General features: G+C 44.4%; 1 protein-coding gene across 5 annotated transcripts in view; it reads right to left on the reverse strand.

Moving 5' to 3' along the window:
- The window catches only part of LOC130297070 (signal transducer and activator of transcription 5B), a 206,459-nt gene that overhangs the window by 40,190 nt on the left and 138,714 nt on the right, over positions 1 to 27,555 (reverse strand). For 2 of the 5 annotated variants that reach the window (XM_056549295.1, XM_056549294.1), the window contains exons 3-6: positions 14,226 to 14,362; positions 11,900 to 12,056; positions 7,405 to 7,494; positions 7,066 to 7,240 (exon numbers count right to left, since the gene is read on the reverse strand). In XM_056549295.1, coding sequence (XP_056405270.1) covers positions 7,066 to 7,240; positions 7,405 to 7,494; positions 11,900 to 12,056; positions 14,226 to 14,353 — 550 coding nt within the window. In that variant the 5' untranslated portion in view covers positions 14,354 to 14,362. Of the gene's footprint in view, positions 1 to 7,065; positions 7,241 to 7,404; positions 7,495 to 9,282; positions 9,417 to 9,762; positions 9,903 to 11,899; positions 12,057 to 14,225; positions 14,473 to 27,555 lie in introns of those variants that run through there. The other 3 variants (XM_056549296.1, XM_056549299.1, XM_056549298.1) reach the window with 3 other exon arrangements.

The following is a 27,555-nucleotide window of genomic DNA, read 5'->3' on the forward strand; positions in this document are numbered from 1 at the left end:
TCCCCCAAAGATTGCAGATCTGCGCAAGTGCCCCCGGATGTAGAGACCACTCCCCCAGATCCGTGGAGGAGCGGCTGAGAAAGTCCACTTCTTATTTCTCCACACCTGGAATGTGAATCACGGAGAGAGAGGCTACCAGAGTCTCGGCCCAGAGCAGAATCTTGAAGACCTCCTTCATCGCCGAGCGACTGTGTGTGCCGCCCTGACAATTGATATATGCCACCGCCGTGGAGTTGTCTGATTGAACTCGAACAGGACGACCCTGTAGGAGAATCTCCCAGTGGAAGAGGCAGAGAAAGATGGCACAGAGCTCCAGAAGATTGATGGGGAGGTGAGCCTCCTGTGGGGACCAGAGACCCTGGACGGTTTGGTCCCTAAACACACCTCCCCAACCCAGGAGACTCAAATCGGTCTTGACGACCTGCCAGTGGAGGGGAAGAAACTACAGCCCCTAGAGAAGGAGGGAAGAGTGGAGCCACCCCAGAAGAGACCGATGAACGGAGGGGGGCGATCAAGAGTGGACGGTAACTTTTTCCACCGGGCCAAGATGGCCAGGTGAAGAGGGCAATAGCGGAACTGGGCGTAAGGGACTGCTGCTTGTCCAACAGAAGACAGACTCGGGCAGCCGCCGTGTCGAAAAGGAGACCCAAAAAGACAAGGGACTGGGAGGGAGAAAGATTGGACTTTTCCCGGTTGATCACCCAACCAAAGGCGCAAAGAGTCTGTACAGTGACCAAGCGGGACTCCCTGGAGTTTGTGAGCAGGGAAGACCGCTCCAAGGCCAAAGCCACTGATCTGGAGACCCTAGCCAGGTCGGAGATCGACTGGGAAAGGGAGAAAACCCACTCCGGGGGAGGGGCGGACACCGCACGTTCCAGAGGGACATCCTGAGAAGGCGGCACAGGGGGGATGGAGCGCATGGTAGAGTAGGTGGGACAGGTGGATTCAGTGGAACCACCGGGCATTTTGGTCTTGCAGCCCACACAAGAATAGGGGTATGGGGTCGGACATAGTTGTTAGTGAGAAGTAGTCAGCAATAAAATGGAACAATCTCACCCATGTCCTGTGTCCCTTGGCTGTAGCTGAAAACAGGCTGTAGCTGTGCTGTGTCCTGGCTGGAGCTGAAGAGGCAGGTAGCAGCTGAGTCTGCAGGCAAGCAGGCAAAGAGAAGGGGGAGGTGCCGGCTGCAATGACCCAGGAACAGGGCGGTCACAGTACCAGAACGGCATCCTATTGGAGCCAGAGATTGAGGCACCCAAAAATTGACCCCCCCCAAAGCACAAAAAAAAAAATCACTGGTCGCAGAAGAGAGGAGGGCGGGCGCCCCGGCAGCACGCCCGTAATGCGGGAAGTGGGCAGAGCTAAGTCCCGGCGCAGGCCGCAGCCTCAATTTATGTGCACCCCAGAGAGCATACATGCCAGAGAAGCTGGCGAAAATTAAAGTAAAAGCGCACCAGCCGCGTGTCGCAGAGCTGACAGAGGACTGCGGGCCGGTGCTGGTGTGGCTGAAAATTCTAGTAAGCAGTGCTGGTGGTGGGGGGAGGGGAGGTTGCCCCACTACCCCCCCCCCCCCCCCATGTGCATAGAGGAAGAAGACCCGGAGGCTAAAAAACCCCTAACCTCTAGAATTAATAAAAGGTAGCCATCACCCCCAGGAAAATCCCCCAGGGGCCCCAGGTAATAAAGGACCCCAAGAGGCAGATGAAGAGGTGCTGTGGAGGGAGGGGGGGGGGTTGCGGCTGGGGGAAGGAGAGGGACATACTCACCCTAATCTACCATATTCACCTAAGTTGTCTTCAGCCAGCTATGTCCACCTGCATCATATCAGGCTGAGACAGCGAGACGAGCAGGGAAGGTAGGGGGACCCGGACCAAAGGTACAACCCCAGGAGCTGGCCATAGGCGGGAAGGGGTTAACGGTGCATACTCTATGCCCTGTGCCACTTCGCCGCAAATGGGGGAACAGGTAGCGCAATGACCCTGAACCCCCACCTAAAAAGAAGAGAAAATAAAAAAGGAGAAAAGAACCTACAAACAGACCCTAGCTATACAATAAAAAAGAAGACTAGTACTGGAGAACTCCAGGCCTGTGTCTGCCTCCTACTGACACTAAGCTAAAACTGATAGTTCAGAGTCTGTAGGCGGGTTATATCCTGCCAGGAGGGGCCGACTTTCTTTTTGTATGTCTAGTGGCAGCCTCCTAGTGGCAGCAAGATATACCCACGGTCTCTGTGTCCCCCAATGGAGACGACCGCGAAAGTAACAAATTGGAGTAAAGGGGGAAAAAAACAAAAAAAAACTGTAAAACTGCTGCTGAATTGCCACTTAGTCCAAAGATTTTATTTCAGAGCTTTCAACCACCGTGGATAACAAAAAATAAATATAAATAAAATAAATAATTAAGTTGCCATCACCCATGAGTTGCATATATGGAAGCCATTGGCCAATAACAGCATATTCTCTAATATTTACAAATACATGACTTTAGATGACTGTGTAATGCATTGTTTCCCAACTGGGGTGCCTCCAGTTGTTGCAAAACTACAACTCCCAGCATGCCCGGACAGCCGAAGGCTGTAGTTTTGCAACAGCTGGAGGCACACCGGTTGGGAAACATTGATGTAGAGGTTCTTGTGTATGCCTTGTGCTCACCTGTTTAAGCCGATGTGGCAGGTATAAGATTTTTGCCCATAATGACAACAGTGGCATGCTGGGAGTTGTAGTTGTGCAACAGCTGGAGGCACACTGGTTGGGAAACATTGGTTCCTGAGATACAAATATCTAATTGGGAATGCGGTTCGCCCAAGGAAATCACTCCATCTGTGCACCAAGGTCTGCCGAGAGACACGTGCATATGATATAAAAGGGATAACGCGGATAAAGGGATACTTGTTTCCTAGTACTGTCAGTACAAGGCTAGCCTTCAGCAAGACCCATGCCAGGAGCGGGACTATGCAATAGATTTCTTCACCGGTGATAATAAGCATTTCTGGCAGCCAGGGGTTACTGTTATCCTGCAGTGACGCCATTATTTCAGTCCTGATAGAAATGAGGAATGAGTGCTACATACTCACTACATACTGACACTGTCCTATCAGAGGGCATCAGTATGGGGTTGGGGCTTAATAAGAGGAGAAAGAAGCATTTTTTTCTCTGATAAGATATATTACAAAGTTTCTTATATTCGCTTGTAAGTTTTCAATAAAGTTTTTTTTTATAAGAGAATCTGTCAGCCGTATATAAGATGCTTAGAGCTTCAGATAAATTATAAGGACATAAATCAATTGATACCTGTCTGATTGCAAACTTATAAAATCATGTTTTCTTTCCAAGCTCAAGTGCCACAGGAGCCAAGATGAGCGGCAGCATGCATGCCTTCTACATACGTACAGCGGTGAGTGCTGGAAGCCAAGGCAGGAAGGGGTGAACAGGAAGGAGAAGTGTATGCTGCCGCCCAGCAAGGCATCTGTAACAATTAAAGGTTTTTTGAAAACATGCTTTCCTTCCTACATTAAGGGGTTAATCAGAATAAAAAAATAAAAATAAAAAAAAGAGCTTTTTTCTTCCAAGAACAGTGCCACCCCTGTCCTCAGGTTGTGTGTGGTATGGCTGCTCAGTTCCATTTAAGTCAATGGAGAAAAGTTTTAAAATGACACACACAGGACAGACGTGGTGCTGTTTTTGGAAGAAATTGGCTCTGGTTTTATCATTCCAGGACAAACCCTTAAAAAAATGATACATTTTTATATATTTTATAAAGGCCCCAAAATGCAGTTTAACGACAAAGCAGCAGTTAATCACCTCTCCGATCCTGCACTGGTGCTCCATTCTGGCTCTGGTTGACAACCCAGGCTTCATTTTAGAGCGGATGTCCCATGACCACCACATTAGTAACATGCCCTTCTCCGGGCACCACTGCTCAGTAATGGGAGCTATGATGCCCAGGTTACGGCACGTGAGGCAGCTGATTGGCAGAAGCCGTCAAGTGATGTCTGTTCCAAAAGGAAGACCAGGGTGCTGACCGGAGCCTTAAAGGGGTACTGCGGGGGTTGGCCATGCCCCCTCGTGATGTCACGCCCCCTCAATGCAAGTCTATGGGAATGGGTGTGGCCCACTCCCGCAGCGAGCACACAGGGTTTGGGACTAAAAGGTTCTGATTGCTGGCCAGTGGAGTACCCCTTTAATTGGGGGATAATAATAAAATATCTGGATTTATTTGTCAGAGGTCATGCTGGGCATATACACCTACTCCCTCTTTACCCGTTCCAGCACTGAGCCTTGTACATTAAACATGTAGGGAATTTAATGGTGGGGAAGGGTGGAGGCGTGCATGCTGCAACTCATCCCGGCCTCTCTGACACTTTAGCTTGGAAGGAAAACGTGATTTTATAACTTTGCAGACCGATATAATTTGTTTGATCTCCTTATTAGCTTTCTGCCTGTGTCTGCGGCAATGAGCATGATATAGAGCTGACAGATTCCCTATAAATGACCATATAAAAGGGGTTCTCTCTTAACCACAGGATGGGTGTAATGATTGCTCAGGCTCCATTCAAACTCTGCTTAGCATAGCCAAGGGATGAAGAATAATCTGAATTTGCTTCTTCGCATTCAAAGCTGCATTAGGCCTTATTTTTTTGCAAGAGAAGTTACGCGCACATTTGTCTGTACATACTGTATGTAATATATATATATATATTTTTTAATTAATCTTTCTAAACAAATAAAATGTACCCCCACCTTTTCATCACTCTGGGTCCCAGCAGTCCTGCACCCCCCAAACAGGGATTTTTTTTTCCGACATAAAGAACTGAATGTTATGTTTTGTTTTTTACAAAATGAGATTTAGTTTTAGTTTTTTTTTACATTTTACATAAGAAAGCTTTCAATTTATTGGAGGAAATGCCGAAAAAGAAGCAATTAGGCAATTTTCTAAAAAGCCATTTACAAATAATGCAATAACTGTATTGTACTGGTTGTTATGGTTACGGATATTTTGTCTATCTTCTGTATGGTTTTATTTATTGTTGTTTATATAATCAAGTGTATTAGTTTATTGTCTTTTTATAGGGTTGTTATCTTTTTTTAGTGACTTCAATTTCATAAAAGAATAATTATTAATATTTTTTTAACCCCATTGAGGTATTTTTTTTTTCTACCTGTATTTTTGTGGCATCTCGTCATTATATCCCAGTACATTTTGCCGATGAAGAATAACATATTTAGGCAAGCCTTACATTGTTTGTGTTTTGTGAACCAGCCATTTTAATTTATAGGAAATTTAAGTATTTAGCACAACTGTAGTATCCAAATCATAACCCCTACGGCATTTTATGAAATGTCTATAGTATTTTTCACCAGTTTTCCCTATGCAGGCTCCTTCTCTTCTTTTCCGTTTTCCCTGAGCTGATAGGTGAAGACTACAAACTTCACACACAGAAGGGGAGACCAAGCTCTTCTATATATCTTCTCCATATATACCACCCAAAAGAGGCAGCAGCAACATGGAGGACATTGTAGAGTAGTAAAGAACAGTCTAAGCTGTCAATAAAGCCCTGGGGTGTGCTCTTATAGCTCTTGTCTCTTTGCTGTCTTCCTGGGACTCTCTTACTGCCTCTGCTTTCTAAATTCACTCACCCTCCCATCTTCTTTCTTGCCCCTTCACTTTTCATAGACTTGTATGGGCAGCATATAAACTGATCTCTCAGTAAGCTGCTGGAGAAATACGTTTTTTCAGAATGAATAACAGTTTGGTAGGGGAAGGAGGAGAAAGGTGCATTTTTTGGTGTAACCGCCTATGGTATTTTATGCATTCTATATGGCATTTTTCACCAGTTTTTCGCTATGCAGGAACCATATGTAATTTTCAGTTGTCCCTAAGCTAGTGGGTTAAACCTAACGTCTCTAAAGTCTCCCATACACTGCATATACACAGCAGGGAGATGGCTCTCCTATAACTCCATATACACCACCCTAGAGAGGAAGCAACATGGAGGACATTGTAGAGTAATAGTGAACAGTCTAAGCCGTCAATAAAGCCCTGGGGTGTGCACTTAATACTTGCATTTAGCTCGTGTCTCTTTGCAGTCTTTCTGGGACTCTCTCACTGCCTCTGCTTTCTCAACTCACCCTCCCATCTTCTTTCTCGCCTTTTCACTTTCCATAGACCTGCATGGGCAGCATGTAAACTGATCTCTCAGTAAGCTGCTGGTTTGTCTTGTAAACACAAGAAGAAATAGTTTTTTCAGAATGAATAAAAGTTTGAAGGGCAGGAGTTTGATAACAGGAGCATGATGAATTTTTCTGAAAAGATTATTTATTTTACGTTCGCTTGTACTATTGATTTATGCAAACTTTGTCTAAATGACAGTAATTATTTAAAAAGAGGTTGGAAACTAATGTCCTGAGTTTGAAACCCAACAGGGATGAGATGTAATGAGATGCTGAATAAACAATTACATAGATAGGGAGGCAAATGTTAAAGGGTTACTCTGCCCCAAGACATCTTATCCCCTATACGAAGGATATGGTATAAGATGTCTGATTGCGGGGGTCCCGCTGCTGGGGACCCCCGGGATCTCCCTGCTGCACCCGGCTTTCATTTAAAGTGTCAGGTGCAGCGCAGGAGGCTCGTGATGTCACGGCCACGCCCCTCAATGCAAGGCAATGTCACACCCCCTCCCACAGACTTGCATTGAGGGGGCATGGACATGACGTTACGAGGGGGCGTGGATGGGACGTCACGAGCCTCCTGCCCTGCATCGCCAGTCAAACGGCATGGAGCCAAGTTCACTCCGTGCACAAGACGACTGGGGTGCTGCAGCCGAGATCACGGGGGTTCCCTGCACTGGGACCCACGCGATCAGACATCTTATCCCCTATCCTTTGGATCCTTTTAAGATGTCTAGGGGCAGAGTACCCCTTTAAAGGTGTTTGGCTGGACTTCGTAATTGATGGCCTATTCTCAGGATAAGCAATCAATACCCGATCAATCTAATGTTGCCCTAGTACTAAGTGTTAGTAACTTAGTATATCTAACAGTTCAGAAAGAGTTAAGAAGACTAACCCTGAATTCTCAGGCTTTCCTGATACTGGATAATGAAATACTCTTGTGTCTGCTGCAGCTTCTTGAGTCCGTTCTCTGTGTCCTGAGTGATAAGTCTCAGTTCTTCAAACGTCTGGTTGATCTGGAGATGCTTCTGAGACATGGTGTCTACAAGGCCGCCAACCGGTGAACTGGACTGTAGGAGGAATCAGAACCATAAACATAAGGCTATGGGAATCAAAGGTGTGGAGCCATGTTGACCCCCGTTACGTACTACAGGACACAACTATATCCGTAAATGTGAGATAAGTACATTCAGAACTAATAAATGGAAATACTCTTCAGATGTTGGAGACTTACGTTAGATGCTTCCCGCACTAGTCTTTGCTCGTGGTATAATATATGTCGAATGCAGCGAACAAGCTCCATCGGGCATCTTTCGTAAGTATTCTGCAGAAAAAAGTGGAGAGAAAAATCATAAATAATAAAATCCCATCTGTAGATTGTCTTTATTTCCTCCCTCTGGTAAGGGTGGACTTATGCACAATACATCTGTTTGGACACAACAACGCTGAGTTCCCGCCCAAAAAAAACAGCCGGGAGCGGGTAAATTTTTTTCGTGAACCTAACTCTTTTTTCATAATAATTTTTTCCAGTTTAGGCCAATTGTTGGACTACCCTCTTTCACATACAATTAAAGGGGTACTCCAGGGAAGTATGTATATATATTTCATAGCCACCACAATACTTGGATACGTTCGCTGTAAACCATTCTGCCTGATATGAATGGCTCCTGTGGCCCCTGTTGTCTTCCCTGGCTGCTTGATATTCTTTGCCATCCCTCCCCTTGACTACATCTCCTAGAAATCATTGCAGCTCTGCTTTGCCAGCAAGCTCACTGTCTGAGAGCAGCCCCCACCCTCCTGCCCTGAGCAGCAAAGAGAGGTTCAGTGTCTGATTGGCTAAGGCTGCACACACCTCCCATCAGTGCAGGGCCAAAACCACATGGTCTGTGTCTCTCAGGAGGGTGGGGGCTGCTTTCAGATAGGTATTTGGACAGAGGCAGAGTGGATGGCTGGCTGATGTCCTTCCCTCACTTCATGCATGTAAGTGACAGCAAAAGAGGGGAAACTGCACTATATAGCTAATGAATGATATTTAGACAATTAAATATGTTGATGAAAGGGAAAGGATGGGCTATGGGTTTAGCTCCCCTGAGTACTCCTTTAAGGTTGGGTCACACACTGCATATGCGCTTTCGTATTTCACTCTGCAGATAGCTACGAGAACTCCCACCAGCAGTCGGGTAACTCTGTGTGCCCGATCATAGTGGCTGATTTCCCGCTGCACATCTGCTATGAGCCGGCACTGTGTCTACAGTGGGTAATCCACGGCTACGAGCGAACACACAAAGCTACCTGGTCACAAAGGGGCCACAATGTAAAACTCACTGCGTTGGCGTTATGTGTGACCCTACGTACAGTATCCTGCGCATATCTAATACTGCAAACTTGAAGCTGCAGATTTTATGCTGCACTTTTTTAATGTAAACTAAATGACTGAACACAGCTTCAAATCTGCAGCATCAAATATGCGCAGGATACTGTACATGTGAATAGACCCTAACGCAATTTTACAGCTATAATTCACAAACTGATATATAACTTTGTGAATGAATTATTGTGTTACTTATATTGGATTTGAGGTGGCACAAACATTTCGTGACAATTTTAGGAAGTCGCAATTGATAAATTACAGAACAATGCAAAAAGCGAACCATGCTGCTCTAGTTGATCACCTGAAAGTGAAAATTGCTAAATTTTGGGGCAAATCAACCATTGCGCAAAAATGTAACTTTTTAGCACAAAATTGTAAAAAATTGTAAAGCCAATAATAAATCCCCCCCCTCTTATTTTTCCCTCTACAGCGCAAGTGGTCATACAAACTACGGAATCCGATTTCATCGTTGGCGGGCACCAGCAAAAAAAAGTCGGTGCTAGGACCGCTCCGCCATAGACGGCAATATATTTTGGAACGGATTTTGCCAAACGTAGGAACATGTTCATTCTTTTGGCAAAGTCTGGGGTATGGAAATTACGTAGTGTGAATGCTGTCGCACAATCCCATTAAACGCAATGGCAGGCAGCTGCACCAAAATTTCTAAACAGAATTTTCATGAGCAGAAATCCGCTGGGAAAATACGTAGTGTGAATGGGCCCATACTCTTCGGATTTATACCATATGATTTGGTTGTGTCCCTGCATTCAGGGGTTTTAAAGGAGATCTCCGATGAAAATTAAGTTATCCCCTATTTGCAGGATAGGGGATAAGTAGCTGATCGCGCAGTGTCCGGCTACTGGGGCCCCCCACTCGGTCACCGGGATGGGACCCTGGCACTCAGTGAGGAGTGCGTACTGCAGTCGGCACACGCTCCAGTCATTCGTGCTACAGCTCACGGGCATAATCGGCACTCCTACAAAAATGAATGGAGCGTGTGCCGTCTAACGGTAGACGTCAAGCACTCCTGACTGAGTCGGGCCCAAGCAGTCAAATCCCCCGCGATCAGCTACTTATCCCCTATTCTGTGGATAGGGGATAAGTTGATTTTCGCCGGAGTTCTCCTTTAATCATCAAACAGATACCCGGTAAAAAAAACTAAAAAAATTTAATAAATTCTACTCAAAAACTTTAAAGCTTTAAATTGGTTTAAACAGTAACCCGTTTCGGGGCGTTCAGGGTGCCCCTTCCTCAGACTTAAGGAGCTCTCCTTTAATCATAAGTCGTATGTTTTGGGAGCAGGATGAGCAGTTGGAAAACTGATAGGCTAGCACAGAGGTCTCCAAACTATCGACCTTCAGCCGTTGAACGGCTGTCTGGGCATGCTGGGAGTTGTAGTTTTGCAACAGCCTACGAAGGGTCTCTCTCATGTGTGTGATCCAGAGGAGGAAACCCGTATCTACTACTTGCCTCCGGTTGCACGCCAATATTTTGGGTGCCAAACACCATCTCCCCATCTATTGGTAGTCAGACACAAATCCTACTTTAATAGTATTGCTTTACCTGATTAAACATGTCTTACAATAAGACCGACTAAGGTGAAAAAGGGAGGAAAAAAGCAATGAAAGCAATTCCTGATGGAAATAGGGCCTTTAATCCATACTAGTTGGTACCTGTTGGAGGAACTAAAGGGAGAATCGGGGGACCTAAAGGTTATGCGTTGACAACGTTTAGGCCCACGAGTTGGAAAAGGTGACGTGGGGAAATATATTGTTTAGTCCGATTAGACTCGGGGGCTTCTATTTAGTACATGTAGAATGGACTCCAATTTTCTTATATGGTTGTTTTTTGTTTTGGAGTAATAGGAAAAAAAGGGGGCAAAGGCTTCGCCTGACTTAACATTGTCATTATAATATATTCCTGGAACAGATACCTTCCCGGTAAAAAAAAAAATTCTTATCAGAAAGTCAAGCTTTGAATTGGTTCAAACAGTAACATGTTTCGGGGCATTCAGGGTGCCCCTTCCTCAGACTTAAGGAGCTCTCCATTAATCATAAGTCGTATGTTTTGGGAGCGGGGTGAGCAGTTGAAAAAATTATAGGCTAGCACAGAGGTCTTCAAACTTTCGACCTCCAGCCGTAGCACTCCCAGCATGCCCAGACAGCCAACGGCTGTCTGGGGATTCTGGGAGTTGTAATTTTGCAACAGCTGGAGGTATACAGAGACCACTAGGCTAGGGCCTATGAAAGGTCTCTTTCATGTGCGCGGTCCAGAGGAGGAAAGCCATATCTACTACTTGCCTCCGGTTGCGCACCATTATTTTGGGTGCCAAACGCCATCTCCCCAGCTATTGGTAGTCAGACACAAGTCCTACTTTAATTGTATTGCTTTACCTGATTAAACATGTCTTACAATAAGACCGACTAAGGTAAAAAAAAAAAAAGGGAGGAAAAAAGTTTTGCAATGAAAGCAATTCCTGATTGAAATAGGGCCTTTAATCCCTACTAGTTGGTGCCTGTTGGAGGATCTAAAGGGAGAATCGGGGCCAACGTTGACAAAGTTTAGGCCCACAAGTTGAAAAAGGTAAGGTGGGGAAATATATTGTTTAGTCCGATTAGACTCGGGGGCTTCTATTTAGTATATGTAGAATGGACTCCGATTTTCTAGTTCTCTTCTGTTACTTTTATATGGTTGCTTTTGGTTTTGGAGTGATAAGAAAAAAAGAGGGCAAAGGCTTTGCCTGGGTAGACATTGTCATTTTAATATATTCCTGGAACAGATACCTTCCTGGTTAAAATAAATAAATAAATAAATAAATAAATTCTAATCAAAAAGTCATGCTTTGAATTGGTTCAAACAGTAACATGTTTCGGGGCTTTCAGGGTGCCCCTTCCTCAGACTTAAAAACATATTTGTTGCCACTGTAAACTATAGGCTTTTACTACATGCATCTGTAAATTTGTATTAAAAATTACCCAAATATTGCTTAAAAATCTTTAGACATGACAAGTATTGATCGGTCGGGGTCCCCCCATAATGACTAGATATAGCCAGAAAGAGCATGCGGCAACACGCCTTGCAGTTGCAGATGAAGGGTTCCATAGAATAAAATGATGACAGTCTCCTGCAATGAGCACCAAATAGGGGAGTAATGCATGATCCTCCCAGCTATAACTAGCGATCGGTGTGGGTCTCAGGTATGAAACCCCAGCTGATCAAAACTTTTGGCATGTCTGCATGACTAACTTTTAATAACTTAGTTCTATATGTGAACTGTAAAATAGAGGGCAAAGGTGGGCATACGGGCACACGGAAGGATAATTTATTCTTACAAATAAGTTGTCATTTCTCCACCTACCTTGAACTGTGTAGCATAATGGCCGAGTTTAATCTTCAGTAAGAAGCCGTCCTCACCCACTTGGTGCTCCGCTTTCTTCTGCAGTTCCTGCACCAGACCTTCCAGCAGTTGTGTGGCCTTCATACTGTCCTGTGGGTTTTCTGGGTCCACAGAGTCCCTGTTAATTTTATTTGATTAATGTTCAATTAGTCCTCTTTACACCAGAGGATCCACACTGTCCCTGAAAGGTAAAGCAGGGCTTCCCTCTCATCTCAGCAGCCTTTGGCTTTCTGGGCATGCTGGGAGTTAAAGTTTAACAATAGCTGGCAGCACATGGGTTGTGAAACACAGCTATAGGGTTTGAATCCTTTCTGATTAAAAAAAAAAAAACTGAAAATCGTAAGGGGACTTTGAACTAATGCATCCTGGGAAAAGTATGCAAAATAAAAAAAAGTTTCTTAGGCGACACCTAAAGGAGACTATCCTAAAAGTCAATATCTTAAACATGACTTGGGGGTGTCTGGTTTGACTGAAACTGATTTGTTGTTTCTCACCAGCACAGAGTAAGGTTCAGGTTGGGGAGTTATATGGCAGATTTATATCCTTCTGTAAGAAAACTATGGTGTTGTAGTTCTATGTTGTAAAGGATATATTGATCATGTTTTGGGATTTCCCATTAACAAGAAAATTTGTACATTATTTCTATATAAAAATCTTAATCCTTCCAGTACTTATCAGCTGCTGTATGCTCCACAGGAAGTTGTGTAGTTCTTTTCAGTCTGACCACAGTGCTCTCTGCTGACACCTCTGTCCATGTCAGGAACTGTCCAGAGCAGGAGCAAATCCCCATAGCAAACCTCTCCTGCTCTGGATAGTTCATTTAGTCTGGAAAGACTACATGACCTTCTTTAAGGCATACAGCAGCTGATAAGTACTGGAATGCTTGAATTTTTTTTAAAGGTAACCAGTCACGATGAAAAATTCAGGCAGTATCTTATTGGGCAGGAGGAGCTTAGCAGAGCGATATATATCTTTTGTGGGAAACATTCTGGGATATCTGGTATTCATGTAAATCTCTGCTCATTCTGGGCTAAATAGTCAAGTGGGTGGTCCTACTTCATGATTGACAGCTACCTGCATATAAATGAGCCTATACTGGAGTTTTCAATCATGGGTAAGGACCTCCCACTTGACTATTTAGCCAAGAACGAGCAGAGATTTCAATGAATAAATGACAAGTTACCTCCTGATGGCTGCAGATTGGAATGCATTTGCAATGTGTCCGATTCCCATTAAAAGGGCACTGGTCAGAATCCCCAAAAATGTATATGTTGTACATCCTGGTAAAACATTAACCTTTCTAATATACTTCATTAGAAAATGTATCTCCTTATTATAGAAATCATGGCTTATAAACAAGACCACTAGGGGTCCCCATACAAGCCAGAAGACAATCCTGTCCGGCTGCAGCGCCATCTTTGTCCCAGCTGCAGCACAGGCCGAGACAAAGTCCAGGAAGTGAGGACGTGACTAGCACTCCTCTGTGCTCACTCCTGTCCAGTCTAGCAGAACTAAACTTCTATACTGGCAGGAAAGATTGCTTAAAAAAACACTAAAAAGGTACGTAACATTCCCCAAAGCCTACGTAACAAATTGTTATTGAATTGTGTGTAGTTTTAGAAATTAAACAGATTTGCTGTTGGTTTCCATTTAAAGGGGTACTCCCGTGTTTGGAGCAGGCGGCTCTGATCATGACGTCACAACCACGTCCCCTCATGATGTCATGCCACGCCCCCTCCATTCAGGTATATGGGAGGGGGCGTGACGACAGTCACGCCCCCTCCCATAGACCTGAAGGGAGGGGGTGTGGCATGATGTCACGAGGGGGGCGTGGTTGTGACGTCATGATCACAGCCGCCTGCTACATGCATTCTAAACATTTTGTTTAGGGCACAGGAGTACCCCTTTAATCTTTTCTACCGCTCGGCACACACGGATTACAACACAATGTAAGCTGCAGATGCTGCTCTCCGTATGTCCACCAGAGGGCATAGCCTGTAGCCGGTCTAAGATCAAATCTTATTTCAGTTTTTTTTTAAATTTTTTTTATTTACCAAACTTCATTTATGATGACCATTCAGGAGAGGAGGTAGAGGGGCTGTAGACTTAGACATCAGAATGAGAACACAATTGCATCAAGCAGTTTCCATTGTATGGCAACACATGCAAGCTGCAGAAAATGTTTAATTAAACCAACTGCAAATCTGTTGAATATCTAATAAATAAGCAATGGAAAAAAACTAAACAAAAACAAAACGTATGTATGTACAGGATATTCGCAACATACCATGACTGAGACTCTATCCAATGCGACAGGTAATGCCGTACTTCTATAGGAAAATGCTGTCCGTACAGAGCCTGCATCTGACGTAGGGCATCGCCCTGGAGCTGCTGTGCCTGGATCCACACTGCCATGGCGACAATCTGCGGGACATGAAGCGAGAACAAACTATTTACATGTAGAATTAAACTTACTAAAGAGCATTTCTATGATGTACTAAAAAATGACCTGTAAATACATTTTCTGTGGTGTCCCGGTAATGGACTCGGTCCCGTACCTTTGGTTGTAAGTCCCCATTGTCAGAGTTCCTCATGCTGATAGGGCTCTCCTGGTGGGGTAACCCCTAGTCACCTCCTAGTGTTCTTAAAATTGTATATATTTAATACGGTATAATGTAGTGTAAGTAATGTACAGGACCTTAGGTCACGTGATCAATGATATTTGTGTTGTATTGGAGGTTAAGGACCTTCGGGTCATGTGATTAGGTCACGCGTTTTATACACAATCCTTTGTACTAGGACTGACAAGTTTGGGGAACCAATAAGCTTTGGACCTGCCCCTTCAGATATAAGGGCGCTGTAGCCAATGATCGCTCTCTTTCCTCCGGGATATGACAGCGAGCGGAGCTCTGTGTAATTCTACAAGCCAATTAGGCCTGAAGCCGACTAATTTCAGCCGCATACTAAACCGTGAGTTTCTCCAACTCCATCCTAAAATCCTACGTGACTACTGAACCTAAAACATACCCCTAAATTCAGTGGAACAGCGTAAAGCCAGGATTCAAAGCTTATTCCCTACAAGGTCCCAGCCAACCTGTGAGGAGCCTAAATCCCGGTCCTCTTGTAAAGACATTTGTTAATTGCATCCTGCATAAAAGCTGCAGTAAAGTTATTTCCAGTTTAATACAATTCCGGCTGCGGACAATCCTTTATCCCTCCCTATCATTCCTGGGACGGGTGGCGGTAGGATATATACATTGAGGAAACCCGCACCCTGGCGTCACGATGGTTTAGGGTTAATCCTATACCCAGCAACACTACCCTGCAACAACCCTGTTCACTCCTCATCCCAAGTCACCACATTTCCCTCAACAGAAGATGGCATCCATGACTCTTACAAGCCTCGTCGCCCATTTCTACGTGAAGAATAAGTCCGCCCGGTTCTGCAATAAGACATAGTTCATAGCTGGAAACGTAACTTGAACGACTACCAGCATCTGTTTCTATGTGGTTGGATTTATAGAGTTGTCCGTCTTCCAAAAACATGTAAAATAGGGATTATAGACAATTACGAGCTACAGGGAAGTGATGTGGTTTGTAGTACTGGCAACACATAATACATAAGGCAACATTTTTACTTTTTTTATTTGAATTTATTTCTGACAACCGTGCACACACTTTAGGAGGTCCGAATAGTATAATCTACCGCGTCCTCCAAAGAAAGTGTATATGCAATGCTACTGTCTTTTCTTGTACATTATAGCCAGTGGGTGATGGGTTAAAACGCGTTGCCCGTTCTTCCTACCTAAACCTTGCGGGAGAGAAAAAGCAACAATGATATATAAATAACATACATCTCCAATATGGCTGCTTTACCAAACAGATATTCTCTTGAGACTGGGAAAGCTGGGTGGCAAACTGTACACAGTGCAGGGCTCACAGTACTCCCCCCCAGCTTTCCCAGTCTCCTGAAGAGATTGGGAGCCCTGCACTGTGTACTGCCTGCCACCCAGCTTACCTTATCTTCTGAAGGGAATATCTGTCTGGTAATGCAGCCATACTGGAGCTCTTCAGGAAAATGGAAAAGCTGCGTGGAACACATACTGTGTGCCACCTAACTTTCCCAATCTCCTGAAGCCTTCCTGCACTCTTCTCTGCAGCAGTACTGCCCTCTCCCTGCCAACCTCCCACCCCCCACTGCCTGCCCTGTCCTTTTTCCCTGCCCCGGCTTTACGATGTTTAAAACTCCCGGGCAATCTCCGCATCCTGAGAATAAGACGATCAAGAGATGTACCGGAAGTCCCATAGACTCTCATGGGACTTCCGGTACAGTCATGGTGTACGATTTAAAGGGTTACTCCCGTGGAAAACAATTTTTTTTTATATCAACTGGTGCCAGAATGTTAAACAGATTTGTAAATTACTTCTACAAAAAAATCTTAATCCTTCCAGTACTTATCAGCTGCTGTTTTCTCCACAGGAAGTTCTTTTCTTTTTGAATTTCCTTTCTGTCTGACCACAGTGCTCTCTGCTGACACCTCTGTCCATGTCAGGAACTGCTCAGAGCAGGAGCAAATTCCCATATCAGACCTCTGTTCCTAAAATGGACAGAGGTGTCAGCAGAGAGCACTGTGGTCAGAGTGAACTTCCTGTGAAACATACAGCAGCTAATAAGTACTGGAGGGAATAAGATTTTTTTTTTTATAGAAACAATTTACAAATCTGTTTAACTTTCTGGCACCAGTTGATTAAAAAAAAATAATTGTTTTCCACCGGAGTACCCCTTTAACTGTTTAAAGAGGACCTGTCACCAAACTAAAATTTTAATATATTGTTCCTTATGTAATTATAAGACACTTTGCTATTTACTTACTGTTAAAATTCTCAACTTTTATATGTTTTTAATTTGATGCGTGCGGGACATGAGGAGGCACAGCTCTCACAGGCTTCAGTCATGTCGTGCCTGCTGGGGAACGCCCACTTTCTCTTCTCGGGAGCTCACACAATGTGAGCAGGGGAAAGGTATGATACACAGGCTTTTTAATGGCAGGAGGGGTGTTAGGACTACTTAGGGCAGTGTTTTCCCAACCAGTGTGTCCCCAGCTGTTGCAAAACTACAACTCCCAGTATGCCCGGACAGCAGTTGGCTGTCCAGGCATGCTGGGAGTTGTAGTTTTGCTACAGCTGGAGTCACCCTGGTTGGGAAACACTGAGCTAGGGAATATAATCCAAGTTATTTTAGAAAATATGGCTTGATGACAGGTACTCTTTAAAGGGGTACTCCGGTGGAAAACTTTTTTTTTTTTTATCAATTGGTGCCAGAAAGTTAAACAGATTTGTAAATTACTTTTCTTAAAAAATCTTAATCCTTCCAGTACTTATTAGCTGCTGAATACTACAGAAGAAATTATTTTCTTTTTGGAACACAGAGCTCTCTGCTGACATCATGACCACAGTGCTCTCTGCTGACATCTCTGTCTGTTTTGTAAACTTTACTCCACAGCCGCCCTGGACTCCTGCATTGCTGCGGTACTACTACTACTCCCATTATGGAACAGACAATTTTTCATGATGGGAGTAGTAGTAGTCCAACCCCCCCGACTTAGGGACTATGTGGTGACTGCAGTTGCAATTTAACTACTACTCCCATCACGGAACAGAGTTTGTTATATGATGGGAGTAGTGGTAGAAGGGACGGGAGTTGTAGTTGGACGACATCTGTAGGAACACAGTTTGGAGGCCACTGGTATAGATCAATGGTGTCCAAACTATGGCCCTCCAGATGTTGTAATACTACAACTCCCAGCAAGCCCGGACAGCCAAAAGCCTGCCTTCCTTCTCCAGAGGATCCACACTGCCCATAAAAAGGTAAATCAAGGCTTACTTCTCATCTCAACCCTTTGTGCAGTAGTTTTAAACTGTGGCCCTCCAGATGTTTCAAAACTTCAACTCCTAGCATGCCCGGACAGCCAAAGGCTGTCCGGGCATGCTGGGAGTTGTAGTTTTGCAACAGCTGGAGGGCCATAGTTTGGATGGCTGTGGAGTAAAGTTTACAAAACAGTACAGAACTAGATCAGTGGTGTCCAAACTATGGCCCTACAGCTGTTGCAAAACTACAACTCCCAGCATGCTCGGACAGCCTTTGGCTGTCCGGGCATGCTGGGAGTTGTAGTTTTGCAACAGCTGGAGGGCCATAGTTTGGACACCACTGATCTATAGATGCTTCTCGGTCGCTATACAGTACACAAATAAAAAGAAAACATCATGGTGGAATCCGGGATCCGGCGATGGATCGTTTTAATTCTGTCTGAATAGGAGATAATGCAAAAATGACGAGTGACGACAGATCAGGGGATTCTGGTGACAGAAAGGTTAACATATCGATTTCATCACACAGCTGCTGCCAGAAGGCGAATTTCAGTCAGAATTCTTATTGCGCAACCCGTGAAGTTCAGGAGGGGGGTAAAGAGAAACAGGGCAAAGAATGAAAGACGCGGAGGGAATCGGATGGCATTCCTACAGAAAGAGGCTCCAGAAGTATCTGCATTATGGCGAGTCCCTAATATGGGTAGTTTAGTGTTAAGCCTAGCTGACATTTCAGGCGACTTTTCGGGATACGCCGCCCTGTGTGCGTATATGAGGAGCAGCACTATTTCTGACATGGGTTGTAAACTTCTTGATAATGTTGCGCACTGTGGACAAAGACAAATCTAGATCTCTGGAGATGGACTTGTTACCTTGAGATTGATGATATTTTTCCACAATTTTGGTTCCCAAGTCCTCAGACAGTTCTCTTCTCCTCTTTCTGTTGTCCATGCTTAGTGTGGCACACACAGACACACAATGCAAAGACTAAGTGAACTTCTCTCCTTTTTATCTGCTTTCAGGTGTGATTTTTATATTGCCCACACCTGTTACTTGCCCCAGGTGAGTATAAAGGAGCATCACATGCTTGAAACAATCTTATTTTTCCAAAATTTTGAAAGGTGCCAATAATTGTGTCCAGACCATTTTTGGAGTTTGGTGACATTATGTCCAATTTGCTTTTTTTCCTCCTTTTTTGGTTTAGTTCCAATACACACAAAGGGAATAAACATGTGTATAGCAAAACATGTGTTACTGCAATCCTTTCCTGTGAGGAATACTTCATTTTCTAGAAAAAAATTCAGGGGTGCCAACATTTACGGCCATGACTGTATAACTTGAATATAATATTTTTTTAGCAGTTTTCTGCTCTGCAGGCTGCATCTCTAATTTGCAGTTCTCTCAGATCTGATGGGCGGGCCTCACCCCTTCACCCTCTCTAGACTTGCATTGCTTCTTCTGAGCTCCCTCTGCCCCTCCATAGACATGTATTGCTTGTCTTGAGCTCCCTCCTCCCCCTTCATAGACTTGTATTGCTTGTCTTGAGCTCCCTCCTCCCCCTCCATAGACTTGTATTGCTTGTCTTGAGCTCCCTCCTCCCCCTCCATAGACTTGTATTGCTTGTCTTGAGCGCCCTCCTCCCCTTACATAGACTTGTATTACTTGTCTGGAGCTCCCTCCTCCCCCTCCATAGACTTTTATTGCTTGTCTTGAGCCCCCTCCTCCCCCTTCATAGACTTGTATTGCTTGTCTTGAGCTCCCTCCTCCCCCTCCATAGACTTTTATTGCTTGTCTTGAGCTCTCTCCTCCCCCTCCATAGACTTATGTTGCTTCTCTTGCAAACACAGGGTAAAAATTAGCAAATTTACAAAGAAAAAGGTTTGAGCAGCAGGAGGGAGAGGGAAGAAGCTTGAAAACAGAAGAAACAATCATTAATGTTATAAATTACAATGTTTCTTATATCTGCTTGTATTATTGATCCATTGATAAACAAAAAACTAAAACAATGCTATAAATCTAGTAGGGACACATACATACAACCATTATGTTATTTTGACTGGAGGATTCTGCATCCTACCTTATATTCTAGTTAAAAAAAAACAACACATGCCTCATGCATTCACTATGGGAGTAATGGAATAATAGACTTGTATTGTTTGCCTTAAGCTCCCTCCTCCTCCTTCATAGACTTGTATTGTTTGCTTTGAGCTCCCTCTCCATAGACTTGTTTTGCTTGTCTTGAGATCTCTCCTATCACTTCATAGACTTGTATTGCTTGTCTTGAGCTCCCTCCTCCCTCTCCATAGACTTGTATTGCTTGTCTTGAGCTCCCTCCCCCTCCATAGACTTGTATTACTTGTCTTGAGCTCCCTCCTCCCCCTCCATAGACTTGTATTGCTTGTCTTGAGCTCCCTCCTCCCCCTCCATAGACTTGTATTGCTTGTCTTGAGCTCCCTCCTCCCTCTCCATAGACTTGTATTGCTTGTCTTGAGCTCTCTCCTCCCCTCCATAGACTTGTATTGCTTGTCTTGAGCTCCCTCCCCCTCCCTCCATAGACTTGTATTGCTTGTCTTGAGCTCTCTCCTCCCCCTCCATAGACTTGTATTGCTTGTCTTGAGCTCCCTCCCCCTCCCTCCATAGACTTGTATTGCTTGTCTTGAGCTCCCTCCCCCCCTCCATAGACTTGTATTGCTTGTCTTGAGCTCCCTCCCCCTCCCTCCATAGACTTGTATTGCTTGTCTTGAGCTCCCTCCCCCCCTCCATAGACTTGTATTGCTTGTCTTGAGCTCTCTCCTCCCCCCCTCCATAGACTTATGTTGCTTCTCTTTCAGACAGAGGGCAAAGATGAGCAAATTTACAAAGAAGAAGGTTTGAGCAGCAGGAGGAGGGAGAGGGAAGAAGCTTGAAAACAGAAGAAAGAAGCATTAATAATATTACATATATTAATATATATATATATATATATATATATATATATATATTTCTTATATTCGCTTGTATTATTGATCTATTGGTAAACAAAAAACTAAATAAATGCTATAAATCTAGAGGGACACATACATACCCTCATTATTTCCTGCATCCCACCTTATATTCCATGTCAAATATGAAAAAAACAACACATGCCTCATGCATTCGCTATGGGAATATTGGAGATAGGCAAGCGATGTACTTGGGTCATCACCGGAGCTCCTATAGAGAATGCATAAAGAGCGTGCCGACACCACTCCATGCACAGGGAGAGATGAGCCTGGTTCTGAAGATCACATGGGGTCCAGGGGTTGGACCCCCTACTAGTCCCAGGATGGGGAATGAGTGTTGATTGCAGGGTGTCCGACCGCTGAGATTCCCCCTCGATCTCCGGAACCCTCATCCATTCAGGCATGATGATCCGTTGATGTAGTAGAAAGGATCATATTTAAAATGGATAAGTTAAATAAAAAAAACAACAGACCATTTGTATCAGTCTGCTTCAGTTTTTTGATCAGTTTACATCAGTTTTTTCTTCTTCTAGCATGCTCAGCTTCAAACACGGATGTTACTGGAAAGTAAAAAAAAAAAAAAAACAGCAAACTGATCCCCCTACTGGCACCATAGACAAAAAAAATTAAAAATTAAATTAAAGGGGTACTCCACCCCTAGACATCTTATCACCTATCCAAAAGTCTGGGGACACCGATGATCTCAGCTGCGGCACCCCAGACATGTGGTGCAAGAAGCGAACTTCGCCCCGTGCCAGATGACTGGCGATGTGGGGCGGAGGTTTGCGACGCCATGGCCACACCCCCTCAATGCAAGTCTATGGGAGGGGGCGTGACATCCGTCACGCCCCCTCCCATAGACCTGCATTGAGGGGAGGCGTGACCATGGCGTCACGAGCGGGGCATGGTCGCGACGTCACAAGCCGCCGGCACTGCACCTGACGCTCTAAACGAACGCCGGGTGCAGCAGGGAGATCGCGGAGGGTCCCCGCGATCAGACATCCTATCCCCTATTCTTTGGATAGGGGATAAGATGTCTAGGGGCGGAGTACCCCTTTAATGCATGCTACGATTTCTTATTGGCCCAAAAAAAAAAAAAAAGAAAAACTGCAAACTAAACTGAAGCAAACTAAGGGCTCGTTCACACGGTCGTTGCGCTTTCCTCGATGGATCCCATTCAAGTCAATTGAATTGTTCAGGATCCAGTAATGCCAGTTTTGTCTGGAACACCGAAACGCTGATGCGACTCGCCTGAAAAGAGACATGGCTGCGGCCGGTGATTGAGCGGCCCGTCACTGCCAAGACCAGAACCTCTCAGAAGGTGGGTGCCAGAGAGATCAGCTGTAAGAGAAAAACCTTGTTCTGGAAATGGCAGGGGGGGGGGGTCCCAACGGTCGGACCCTTCGTGAATTGACACTTATACCCTGTGTTTTTTATACAACATCACTATTTTATCAGAACCCCAGCACCTGATACATAACATGAAAAACATCCAAACATCCAACACGACCCAAAGGGGTCACAGAAATAAAAATAAAAAACAGCAAAAACCCAATCTGTGACCGATTCCTGGTAAAACACAAGACATAAAGGCGACGCTCAGAGAAAACCGACAATCGTTCCTCAACACCTCCCATTCTGTATTATTGGCCTCACTCAAATTTCTATTGAAAAAAAAAAAAGAAAAAAAACATAATAAAAAAAAACCTTTGCAACGATCAAAGACCGAGAAGTGCGTCTACTTTCAGTTTACGTACAATGGAATCTGTACAGATGTTACTATCTATAACCAGTCCCTGATGTCTTCCACCACCAACCGAGAAGCAGCACAAGAAAGGGTTAATCGTAGAAGGAAAATAATATTAACACTTCAGGTTTCAGTCTGCACCTTCATACTATTCTTAAAGGGGTACTCCTCTAAAAAAAAATACTTTTTCTATCAACTGGTGCCAGAAAGTTAATCTGTTTAACTTTCTGTCATCAGTTGATTTAAAAATATATATATATTTTTCCAGTGGAGTGCCCCTTTAAGAGGCCTTTGCACTGATTTTTTATTCTTCATATTGTTAATTTGTTATCTAAATGCAAAATGGGGGTTATATGGGCTGTGTACAAATATAAAGAAAAAAGGAAGAAAACACTTTTGTACCATAAAAAGTTCATAAAAAAAAAAAATCAGGAACTTTTTTTTAGGCTTCGACCACTTTTACAAGCTTTTTTTTTTTACTGCTGAAATGCAACTAAAACAGAAAGAAGCAACTTTACATCTCTTGATCTTGATTAACCCCTTTTTCGACCCATGCTGAACATTTACGACATGGGTCGGATGAGGGTGGTCAATCTGCTGTCTGCAGCCAGAGATTATTCATTAAGGGTCTATTCACACGTTCAGTATTCTGTGCAGATTTGATGCGCAGGATTTGAAGCGGTGATCAGTCATTCAGTTTACATTGAAATCTGCAGATGAAAATCCTGTGCATCAAATCTGCACAGAATACTGTACGTGTGAATAGACAATAAAGGGGTACTCCAGGAATAAAAAAACAGGCTTTTCTTCTTTCAAAGACAGCGCCCTCCTTGTCTCCACTTTCGGTGCGGTATTACAACTTGGCTCTATTCACTTTAATGGAACTGAGCTGCAGAACCACACCAACCTGGAGACAAACAGGGAGAGGTCTTTAAAAGAAAAAAGGCTTGTTTTTTGATCCCTGGAATACCCCTTTAACTGATTAGATGCCACTGTTAAAGGGGTACTCCGACCACAGGCATCTTATCCCCTATCCAAAGGATATGAGATAAAATGTCCGATCGCAGGGGTCCTGATGCTTGGACAACCCCCCCTCCCCCCCCCCCCTGTGATCTCTGCGCAGCACCCTTGCCACACCCGGCATTCTAAACAATATGTTTAGAATGCTGGTTTTGTGTGGCCGGAGATGTGACACCATGCCCCACCCCCTTCATTCATGTCTATGGGAGGGGGCGTGATAGCTGTCACAGAACCCCCCCCCCCCCCCCCCCCGTTGACACAAATGGAGGGGGCGTGGTGTGACATCACATCTTCACATCTGCCACTGCCCAAACCCAGCATTCTAAATATATTGTTTAGAATGCCGGGTGTGGCAAGGGTGCTGCGCAGAGATCGCAGAGGTCACAGCAGAGGGTCCACTGCGATCAGACATCTAGGGGATAAGATTTCTGTGGGTGGAGAACTCCTTTAAAGGGGTACTCCGGTGGAAAACTTTTTTTTTAATAAACTGGTGCCAGAAAGTTAAACAGATTTGTAAATTACTTCTATTAAAAAATCTTAATCCTTCCAGTACTTATTAGCTGCTGAATACTACAGAGGAAATTATTTTCTTTTTGCAACACAGAGCTCTCTACTGACATCACGAGCACAGTGCTCTCTGCTGACATCTCTGTCCATTTTAAGAACTGTCCAGAGTAGGCGAAAATCCCCATAGAAAACATATGCTGCTCTGGACAGTTCCTAAAATGGACAGAGATGTCAGCAGAAAGCACTGTGCTCGTGATGTCAGCAGAGAGCTCTGTGTTCCAAAAAGAAAAGAATTTCCTCTGTAGTATTCAGCAGCTTATAAGTACTGGAAGGATTAAGACTTTTTTTTATAGAAGTAATTTACAAATCTGTTTAACTTTCTGGCACCAGTTGATTTTTATGAAAAAAAGTTTTCCACCGGAGTACCCCTTTAATATCGATTACGTCACCTAAATAGTTTTTTTTTACATCCTTGGTGATTCAGTGGCCTAATAAGCACCCCCAGCAATGTAATTGTGGGGTGCCAATCAGTTATCAATGCAGCCTTCCCATGACAGCTCTGCTGATCCAGTGGATGCCTCCATGGATGCTTTATGGATCCTTCTGTGAGCACCGGGGCCTGGGACATAGTGGAACAGAAAAGGGCTGAACCCAAAGGGCTCTTTCACACTAAGGACATTCCACCGGAGTAATTCTGCTTGCAGCGGGGTCCCATTGTTTTCAATTCCACCGGCTGAATGTCCGCAGTGTGAACAAGCCCAAGCTGTTCTCACAAAGCATATAGTTGTCCAAAAGGTCTTGGTGTGCTGAAGCATGAAAGGGGTACTCCACTACCACAGCATTCGCAACATTTAGTTCCAAACGTTGAGGGTCATGACGTCCCAGCCACGCCCCTCGTGTCCTTTTGGCCACGCCCCCTCAATGTAAGTTTATTGGAGGGTGCGTGGTGTCCGCCACGCCCCCTCCCATAAACTTGCATTGAGGGGGCGTGGTGTCACGTCACAAGGGGCATGGCCATGACGTCTAAACAAGCGATCGTGGGGGTCCCAGCTGCGAGACCCCGCGATCAGACATCTTATCCCGTATCCTTTGGATAGGGGATAAGATGTCTAGAGGCGTAGTACCCCTTTAAGATACCCCTTGACTGGAACTTAGGGGCCTTGACCGACCCCATAGAATTATCCTCCTCCACCAAACTGTATAGCTGGCACGTGTAGTTGGGCAGGTAATGTTCTCCTGACACCAGACACGTCCATCAGAATCCAGGTAAGGAGTGTGATCAGTCGCTGCGGAGAACGTGTTTCCACCAGTCCACAGTCCAGTGGCGGAGGCTTTCCACCCCTCCATCTGACGCTTGGCACAGTGTTTGGTAACGTAAAGCTGGCATGCAGCTGTTCAACCATGAAGCTCCCGACAGGCACAAGTTCTCTGCAGTAATGGAGTCAGTAGACCATTGGCGACTTTTATACACTTTACGTGGTCTCCACTTTCGTGGCTGAGTTGTTGTGATTCCTTTTTGCTTCCAGTAAGGCTGCATTCACATCTCGTTTTTGCAATATGGTTCCTGTGTCAGGTTTTTTGTAAAAAAAAAACGTATGTCTCAAAACCCTGACCGAACCGTATACAACCATATATACTTCTGTACGGTTTGTAAACGGATGTCCGGTTGCATACAGTTTAATACGTTTTTTGAAGAAAAAAAAACTGATCTGGTTTTATGTTTGTCCTTCATTAAATAAAGTTATTTTTGTTCTATTTGTGGGAAGAACTTTCGACGTGCACTGCACAACCTGTGCAAACTGCACAACCGTATTGTGCAAACCGGATAGAACTGTGACAACCATTTAAAAAAAAAAAAACATATAAGGGTTGTATCCGCTTTTTCACCCGGACATAAGACAGTAGTAGACTACGGTTTTGTGTATGGGAAAAAAAAACTGTTAAAACCGTATATGGTGCAAAACGTACAGAACCGGATGCTACGTTTGGCATACGGTTTTCAATGACATGTCTATACATACGGTTCCATACGTTTTTTACACTGAAACCGGATACGGGAACCGTATTGCAAAAACGAGATGTGAATGCAGCCTTATACAGATCACAGCTGATGGGGGGAATGATCCAGGAAGGAAGACTTCAGGCGATGACTTGTTGTAGCGGCGGCTCCGATTACAGCAACGTACTGGTATCAGTGAGTTCTATAGAATGACCCAGTGTATCACAAATGGTTAAAAAGGCGACTGCATTGGTCAAGGCTAGGACTGAATGCACCTCAGTGATTATTAGGTGCGGCTCTATACTATAACCTACCTGCTGACGTTCAGTGAGGACTTTCCATATTGTCGCTTGTCGTATCGATGGTCGAGGCTTAGCAGCTGCAGGTTATTCCAGTGCAAGCGGATTCTGCCTGCTTGCACTTAAGTCCCCTTTGCTCATCGCTAGGATGCAATTTTTTTTCATTGCTATGGAAACATGGAAACTGGTACTTAACCTGTCCTGGCGTCTGGCACATTTAGAGGGGTAATGCGGCTATGTATCAATAAGTGAGCCCATAAGCTGGGGAAGGCAGCTGCACTGCTGGACTACTGACTTAGTGCAAGGCAACATACATATTACTTCTACAGAGCAGGGGTAGAGGCTAGAGACGTGAAACGCGTTAAGGAGATGATAAAATCAAGATAATTAAACCCTAAAAGCCCTTAAAAAAAACACGATGCTAGGGAAGACATAACTGCTGCGCAGATGTGAACATGACTTTATTTCTTTAAATAGAGTTAAAGGTCAGTGCCGATGCATTTCTTAATATATCTTTGCAGCAGTTAGAGTTCCCTTTTATCCTCATTTGATATCATCCTGACAAAGTGGGGGTCACCCTGCGAAACGCGTTGCTTCTACTCTGTTTGTTTTATTCTTTTTAAAAACAAATCTGTTTTTATGGTTTTGTTATATTTGAATAAACAAGTAGTCTATCAATCAGGACACTTGTTTCATTGCCACCTACCCTCAAGGCGCCGCGGATACCATCCACTTTCTTCTGTCCTGGGAACTGCTGGAGCAGCCCTCCCCCAAGGACCACTTCTCCCTATCTTTTATCCTCATTCGAAACGCTAACCTTCCCCCCCGTAAATTATAACATTTTGGTCCCACTGTGATATCCATATATAGTTGGGCATTTGGCCAGACAAGGAAGGGAGGAAGTCCCTGTGTGTATACTTTCAGCAATCACAGGAGAGCACCTACTTTTCTCTGCTATGCCATGACATACGGCTGTACTGTGCTGAACAGTCTATTATTTATGTATTATTTGTATATTGTGCCGGAGTATTACACTACTATAAATGGTATGTGAAGGGAAAAGGGTTTACTGATGCACAGGCTTTGCAACACGCTATGCGAGCAGAAATGAATAAAACGGAAGCAACACAGCCAAGATGGGGTCACACTATGCTAGTGTTTTCCGAACACTGTGCCTCCAGCTATTGCAAAACAACAAC

This window comes from Hyla sarda, chromosome 12 (assembly GCF_029499605.1).
Source record: "Hyla sarda isolate aHylSar1 chromosome 12, aHylSar1.hap1, whole genome shotgun sequence".
NCBI lineage: Eukaryota > Metazoa > Chordata > Amphibia > Anura > Hylidae > Hyla > Hyla sarda.